This window comes from Sinocyclocheilus rhinocerous, unplaced genomic scaffold (assembly GCF_001515625.1).
Source record: "Sinocyclocheilus rhinocerous isolate Xijiao unplaced genomic scaffold, SAMN03320098_v1.1 scaffold217, whole genome shotgun sequence".
NCBI lineage: Eukaryota > Metazoa > Chordata > Actinopteri > Cypriniformes > Cyprinidae > Sinocyclocheilus > Sinocyclocheilus rhinocerous.
Genome location: NW_015662752.1, coordinates 126,039 through 134,127, shown reverse-complemented (window position 1 = coordinate 134,127; position 8,089 = coordinate 126,039). Strand labels below are relative to the sequence as shown.

The window sequence follows — 8,089 nt, the reverse complement described above, 5'->3', positions numbered from 1 at the left end:
CCTAACAAGTTAATAATAATAATAATAATAATAATAATAATAATACTAAACAAATATATATATATTAAAAAAAAAATGTTTTATCCATTTCTAATAATCCAAGTTTTATGGTCACGCGGGTTTGTTTACGCATTAAACTTGTTTCCTCAACATAAAAAGTCGTGGCCACTAAAAATGGATGTCGTTCCCTCAACATAGCATCTTGAGGCCACGACTTAACATCGCATGGCTACGACATAAGGATGAACCGAACATGGCCCCTCCTGGTCACCATAGATGACATATATCAATAGCAATATCAACAGCTCAATATGTTTTTGAAAATGAAGTTATAAGTCATAAGTTTATATATATATATATATATATATATATATATATTTATATATACTGTATATATATATATTTATATTTATATTTACTTGGGTAAAAAAATTTAGAGGGTTGCTTAATGCTTTTTAGTTACATATAGCAGATTAGAGCTGTGCCATAATATAGTTTACATTAATAATAGAGATACAAGCAATCAAGTAGTTGCAATAAGTTGTGTGGTACACATCATGAGTATACTGTACGTATGTGGGTATAGTTACACATACTTACATATCCAAGATTATATAAAGAGCTAGTAAAGAAATAAAGAATGCAGAAATGCAAATACTGGCTAATTCATCTTATTCGTCCTCATGTTGTTCCAGACTAGTATTTATTTATTTATTTTTGGAACACAATATAATAAATTGTGAAGATTTTGAGGAACGCTCCTTTCCATGCAGTTACAATGAATGGCAACTGATGCTTTCAAGCTTGAAAAAGGGCACAAGAGCACCATAAAAGTGTCATAGAAGCAGTCTATACAAAGAGACGTAATGGCTTTTATTATTGACTGAAAATCAGCAAAAGATTTAGTTAGTGAGCTGAACTAGAGATTCATGAACAAATAATTTCAGACTGGATTTATGAACAGGATCTTCTTTTATCTGATCACGAATTCTTGGATGATGTTACATTGGAGAGCTAAGAAGGCCAGCAGTGCCATATCATTGCCTTAAGTGGCCCACATCCGCATGCTATCTGGGACTGAACACTCTGACTGAGTGCTTGAGAGTTTCGCTCTCCGATCTGTGCTGTTTCAGTTAATCTCAATGGATGCACAAACTCTAGTGTGAAGGCGCACGACTCGCCGTCGCTTTGCTGAGAGTGCTGTGTTTCTCACACGCAAAGAGAGAGAGAGAGAGAGAGAGAGAGATAGACTTGTATACCATGCAGAATTGACACGTTACATGTAAAAGATATTCTTTGTTGCATTTTCCTGTCAAAATGCTTGATTATCATAATATCATATTGTAACGCTTGACTGACTGATGTTTAGAGTGTACTTTCAGATATTTAAAAAGCTGTGCCATTTTACTTCATGAACAAATAATTTCAGACTGGATTTATGAACAGGATCTTCTTTTATCTGATCACGAATTCTTGGATGATGTTACATTGGAGAGCTAAGACGGATGTCACAATTTTCTCATGAATAACGAAAAATTGGTTGTGTCTTGATAAGTCTTAGGGAAGAGTATTGCAGTATAGCAAGTTGTGCTATTATGATATTTGTATGGAGATTTTGCGTCCTTTTTGATGCTCAAAAGCTTCAATCCCTGTTTGTTGTTACTGTGTGGAAAAGAGCTAACAATGCAATTCCTCAATTTTTCATTTTGTGTATCATTTTGGAAGGACATGAGGGTGAGTAAGTGATGACCAGTGCTGGGTAGATTACTTACAAATTGTAGTCCGTTACTGATTCCAAATTACATGACAAAAATTGTAGTTAGTAACGTAATCTGTTAAACTACACATTTTAGGTAACCCAATCAGACTACTTTTAGATTACTTTTGACAGAACTCATTTATCACATTGATTTAAATAAGATAATCTTGTACCATATTGGTATAACAATACAAAGAGAGAGAAAATATATTCCATTCGTCGTTATTAAAAACATGAAGTGCATTAAACAATACATTACATCAAGGTTTCCCAAACTGGGGTTTGTGAAGGAATTGCAGGGGATTTGTGAATTTAATGAAATGCTAATATTTAATTGCATAGTAAAAATGTAAAATTAAATCATTTTAAAATAATTCTGTTTACACATGGTTAACCAATATATGGTTAAGTAACCCACTGAGTGATAATTCAAATACAAATTCATGTGTTTATGTTAAAAAGTCGAGAAAACACTTTTTAAAACTAGAATGATTTTTGTAAATCCGGTGGTCAAATGCTGTGACTAGTGACTGGTCTTTGTGTGAATGTCCACAAAACTGGAAGATTGGAAGGCTATTTTAGAAAAGGAAAATATAAAAGATGATAAAGAAGAATTAGGGAGAATCAATAAATTATGCAAAATGTATTGCTATTGTGTGAATAATATGCAATCATGTAACCAATACAAAAGTAACCCTAGTCTGATTACAATTATTTTAAAATGTAATATAATCTAACTACAAGTACTTAATTTCTGGAATCCAGATTACATGTAATCAGTTACTACCCAGCACAGAATGTGAGCCATTCTAGCGCTCTGAACATGTTGTTCTGCTCACACAGTGCTCCATGCCATCCTGCATCGTGGCCTTCCACGTGACCTGTGCGTTCGACCACGGACTAGAGATGCGCACCACTCTGGCAGAGAACGACGAGGTGCGTTTCAAATCATACTGTCTAGAGCACAGTAGCATCTCACGCTCGAGCAGCGGCGGGAATGCGGACAGGCCCGAACTGCGGCTCGCTGGTTCCGATCTGTCAGTGATGCATTCGGATCGTTCGAAGCAGGAACAAGCAGAACGCGAGAAAGCCAGCCAACGCAAGCAGAAGCTGCAAGAGCTTGAAGATGAGTTTTACAGATTAGTGGACCCCAAGGATGTTGCAGAAAGCCTTTCCCTGCCCGATGTTCATGTGGACTTCCTCTTCCAGTACTGGAAACTGCGACGAAAGGCCAACTTCAACCAGCCGCTGGTGGCCCGCAAGAGGGACGAGGTGGACAATCTCGCCCAGCAGGAGCAGGACGTTTTGTATCGCCGTCTGAAGCTCTTCACTCATTTGCGTCAGGATCTCGAGAGGGTGAGTATAGCTGCCCTTTTCTCACATGTTCTCATCTGTCAAGCTCTCAATAATGAATGTTTCAAACAGGTTTCCTGAACGTTATTTAGGCAAACCGGTATTCCTGCCAGAGCCACAGAGCGAGTCTTAAATAATGTTGACAAAATTCTGACATCACTTGCACTGTGTCTTAACCAGACTTGCTGTGATGCCACGATAAAAGGTATCATTTCCATATTGAGGTGTGGTCAGATTTACCAATGTTCAGTGAATTTTCAAGGGCGAAATCCAGTCATTTCAAAAGGAAACCATGCGATCCATGCAGATTTCGTAATGGGTTCAAGTTGGTCACACAAGTTCGCCATGCTGACAAACAAAAAGCTACTTGTTTTAAAAGTTACTTTTGTTTGAGCTTTATACATTACTACACTATTGACCATAGACAATGGACCACGAAATTATGCAAAGAGTTTTTGTTCTAACTTGCCACGACGTAGATAAGTGACAACCGACAGGGGACTCTACTTTTGAAACAATTTCTATTGATGCGACATCACAAAAATTGGGTGTCCAGTGACAGTGATGGTCTCAGCTATTGATTATGTGCTTTGTAATGTCATAAAGGTTTAAGTTTAGTTTAAATATTGTTGCGCATGACTTTAATAGCCATAATGAAAAACGAGACAGTGGATAATTTATCTCAGATCTTGAAAATAAATGAACGGAAATCATTCAAACTGTGAACAAACAAATGTATATGCATATTTGATTGTGGACGGAAATTTGCGTTTGACACTATTGATACAGTCCTAACTCCTTTAAGTGTGATCTTTCGCTGTTACATGCAGTCAGGTCATGGATAAGGAAAATTACTTCTTTGTAAAGTAAAAAGAAAAGTAGCTGTGATGAGCTTTGTTGCTATTTAGTGTTTTTCTGAGAAGAGAAAATCAAAAGGGCCCTTTATCCCAGGAGGACTTTTGTACTGTTATATCCTACTGTTTGCTGTTTACATGAGTTTATGGGTTATGACAGGATTGTGCAACAGAACCACATTTCCCATCATCCCTGGCTTATGTAAAGCTTCTATGTAAACAAAGTTTTGTAAAAGTTATGATAAAATGGAAAAGCAGCTGATTGACTGATGACACCACAGAAATACATGGTCTTAATATTTCACTGATGATCATCTTGAGCTGTTATGTCAAAGAACTATCCATCCATCTATCCATCCATCCAATCATTCTGTCAATCCCTCCATCCATCCATCCATTCCGTTCCACCATCCCATCCAACCATCCATCCATATATTCCATCCATTTTATTCAACTATTCTGTCCGTCCATCCATCCATTCATCTATCATTCATCCATCCATCCATCCAACCATTACATCCATCCATTTCATCCAACCGTTCATCCATCCAACTATTTTGTCTGTCCATCCATCCATCCATATTCCATCCATTCTATCCAACAATTCTGTTCATCAATTGTTTTCAACCATCCCATTGGACCATTCTGTCCGTCCATCCATCCAACCAACCATTCCATCCATCCATCCATCATCCATCCACTTACTCATTCATTCATCCATCCAGCCAACCATTCCATCCATCCATTTCAGTCATTCTGTCTGTCCCTCCAGCCATCCATCCATTCCTTTCAACCATTTCATTCAACCATATATTCCATCCATTCTATCCAACCATTCATCCATTCTTTTCAACTATCCCATCCGACCATTCTGTCCGTCCATCCATCCAACCAACCATTCCATCCATCCATCCATCATCCATCCACTTATTCATTCATTCATCCATCCAACCAACCATTCCATCCATCCATTTCAGTCATTCTGTCTGTCCCTCCAGCCATCCATCCATTCCTTTCAACCATTTCATTCAACCATATATTCCATCCATTCTATCCAACCATTCATCCATTCTTTTCAACTATCCCATCCGACCATTCTGTCCGTCTATCCATCCAACCATTCCATCCATCCATTTCATCCCAACATTCATCCATCCAACTATTCTGTCTGTCCATCCATCCAATCATTCAGTCCATCCAATCATCCATTCCATCCAACTCTTTTTCCATCCTCTGAGAACCTGACAACAGGTTGCTGCACTGGAGACTAAATGGTTAGATGCGTAGCTAGGTTGGTTGCTAAGTACTGTAAATAGAAAGGCAATTGCATTCTGTCATACCGTATAAAGGCATCTGTGGGTGTAGTTGCTCTCACTCATGTGCATGTGATCTAAGATTTATAAAGCGTGATGCATGACAAATTATAAATTATTTGTAGAAACATGTAGGAAATGATGATTGTATTTGGGGTCATTGTAGGCAAGTCATTGTATATGAGGCCCCTGGTATGTAGATTGAGAAAGTAATTAGTCAATTTTGATTTCAGGTCGACTTTAATCTGGTACTAAAATGCGTTGTATGTAATGTTACATACACAGTCAAATACATAATAGTTGAATAATTTTCTCTTATGAATGGGCATAATTCTGTGTATTATATTGAATCAAGATCAATGAATATATTCCACAGTAACAAACTAAGTCATATGGAACGGTTGGTATGGTTTTACAGCATAGCCCTACACAGAAACATGCTAACACTTAACCATAGCGATTTCAGTTCGTAATTTAAATGTTTTCTTTCAGGTCAGAAACTTGTGCTACATGGTCACACGCAGAGAGAAGATCAAACACTCTTTATGCAGCCTGCAGGAGAAGATCTTTACCTTGCAGATTCAGCTCTTAGAGAAGGACCTAGTTGGAGGTATGAAAACTCTCTGCAACAGTCTCTTGTGTTTTTCTTTTGCCATTTTGATCAGTGCCAGTTTTTACTCATGGTACAAGAGCAAAGCTTGGCAATGCACGAGCAAAATAAAAAATGTGCTGGGTAAATAAGTTCAGACCACTCATTTGCGTACAAACATGGTTGACAGCTGTTAATGTACAATCACCATTTTAGATCGAGTATCTGTAATACTGTATAAGATTTCCATTCCAACTGAAAGCATAAATCTAGGCTACACACTGGAAGTTTCAGAGCAAACGCAAAACTGTGACACTTCATTCACTGACGCGCTTCCAACAGTGCATATGCTTACTTGCTGGCAACCCACCAAAATAAAAGCTTGATAACTTTAGCTTTGAAAGTGATGAAAATTCATATAAAAAAGGAAAAAAATATAAATGTTAGCATTGTATTTTTAAGTGTACTATGAAATAATTGTATTTTTATTTTTATTTATATGTACTATTATTTTTATTTTTTCACTCACTTTTTATTTTCAAATATAATAGTATTATTGCACTTTATTCTTTTGTTTATTTTATTTTTAAAAACTAACTAAAGTGCAACAATATTATTATTACTATTACTAATTTATTTTTTATAGTTCTATTTAATGGGTCACACTTTGTACAGTGTGAGCACCAAACCAAACTTCCAGGTGCTCTCATGAGAACAAGACTGAAGAACGTTTGTGCATCCCTGTCTATACTCAATGCTTGCAGAGCAGCTTGCGTTCTTTCCTTTAGTAGAAGTAAAGGCAGATGAGGATGGAGAATCCAAGAAATGAGAAGCACCCTCCTCATAATGGTGACACTAATTATACGTTGAGTTGTAGTTGACAGCATGATCACCTGACCTGGGATTTGATGCTATCCTGTGCTTTATGTCCTGCTCCCCGATTACTGCTTTATCAGGTAATCATTCATATTCCTCAATCATTATTAAATGTGATGAATGTAACCGATCTCTATTCAGTTTAGCCTGTTCCTGCTTAAACACCATCGCAAAAACGATGTGTTTATGTGTTTATACACCTTGTGTTTATGAGAAATTGACAGACAAGGCTATTTTGTGATATTTAAGGAGATTAAGTCTACATAAGGTGAATCTGCAGCTTATTATTTTATTTATAGACTAATGTTCACATCCTGTGAGTAATGATCATAACTCAAGAGATGGCCACCTTCATGCAGAGGTTAGAGTTTACATATCCAACACACCTGCCTGGAAGTTTTCAGTGATCCTAAAGACCTTAATTAGCTGTTTCAGGTGTGTTTAATTAGGGCTGGAGATAAACTCACCCCTGCAACTGTGATTCTATTATGTTAATTGTAGAGACTGTATTGATATTGAAGTGCTCATAGATTTGAGACTTTGAGATTTAGTGATACTATAATCATAGTTAGTATGTTTTTGTGTTGAGCAATTTAAAAAGTGAATCATATTGTTTAACATATTAACATTTCTGAATGTGACTGTATTTTTGACAAATGAATTGACTTGCTCTTAGGTGACATCATGCTTTCTTTTTCAGATTTCAACCCAAAGGAAAAGAGGCAGCAGTCTGATGTAAGCCAGCTTTTTAAAACTTCAACCATTGGACCACTTGTAGTCTGACTCCTCAAAATAATTATCTTAAAGGTTGTAGTCCTTTTGTCCTTTTTGTCCCACTTTTATTTTTAAAGATTGATCTTTTTGTCATTGATTGTGTTAAACTGTTTAAAAATAAATAAAGTGACTAAATGGCTGGAAAGGTGTCATTTTGATTTTAAAAGGGTTTCCCCAAACTTTGAAATGGTCAGAAATTTATGCACCAGCTTAATGTTGTTGGTAACAATGTTAACATGGTACATCAGATGGCAACATTGTTTTATGTTGACATTTCAGTAATATTTTCAATAAAAAAAATAAACAAGTGGTTTAGAATCAACATCATATTATAATATTGATCCAAAAATATTACCAATGATTTATTTTTTTTGGTTAATTTCCATATTGATTCAACCAGTGGTGAATGAAGTACACAAATCAAGTACTTGAGTAAAAGTACAGATAACCCTAATAAAATATTACTTCAGTAAAGTACTCCTTTTCGATTTTACTCTAGTAAAAGTACAAAATTGATTTTTAATATACTTAAGTATTGGAAGTACTGATCGATGAATGTTTATTTTGTAAT

At 36.1% G+C, this 8,089-nt stretch overlaps 1 protein-coding gene across 1 annotated transcript in view; it reads left to right on the top strand.

The window, feature by feature from the left end:
* The window catches only part of LOC107728267 (protein Jade-2-like), a 51,523-nt gene that overhangs the window by 26,682 nt on the left and 16,752 nt on the right, over positions 1 to 8,089 (top strand). Inside the window, exons 8-9 of the mRNA XM_016538383.1 lie at positions 2,603 to 3,115; positions 5,772 to 5,889. Coding sequence (XP_016393869.1) covers positions 2,603 to 3,115; positions 5,772 to 5,889 — 631 coding nt within the window. The remainder of the gene's footprint in view (positions 1 to 2,602; positions 3,116 to 5,771; positions 5,890 to 8,089) is intronic.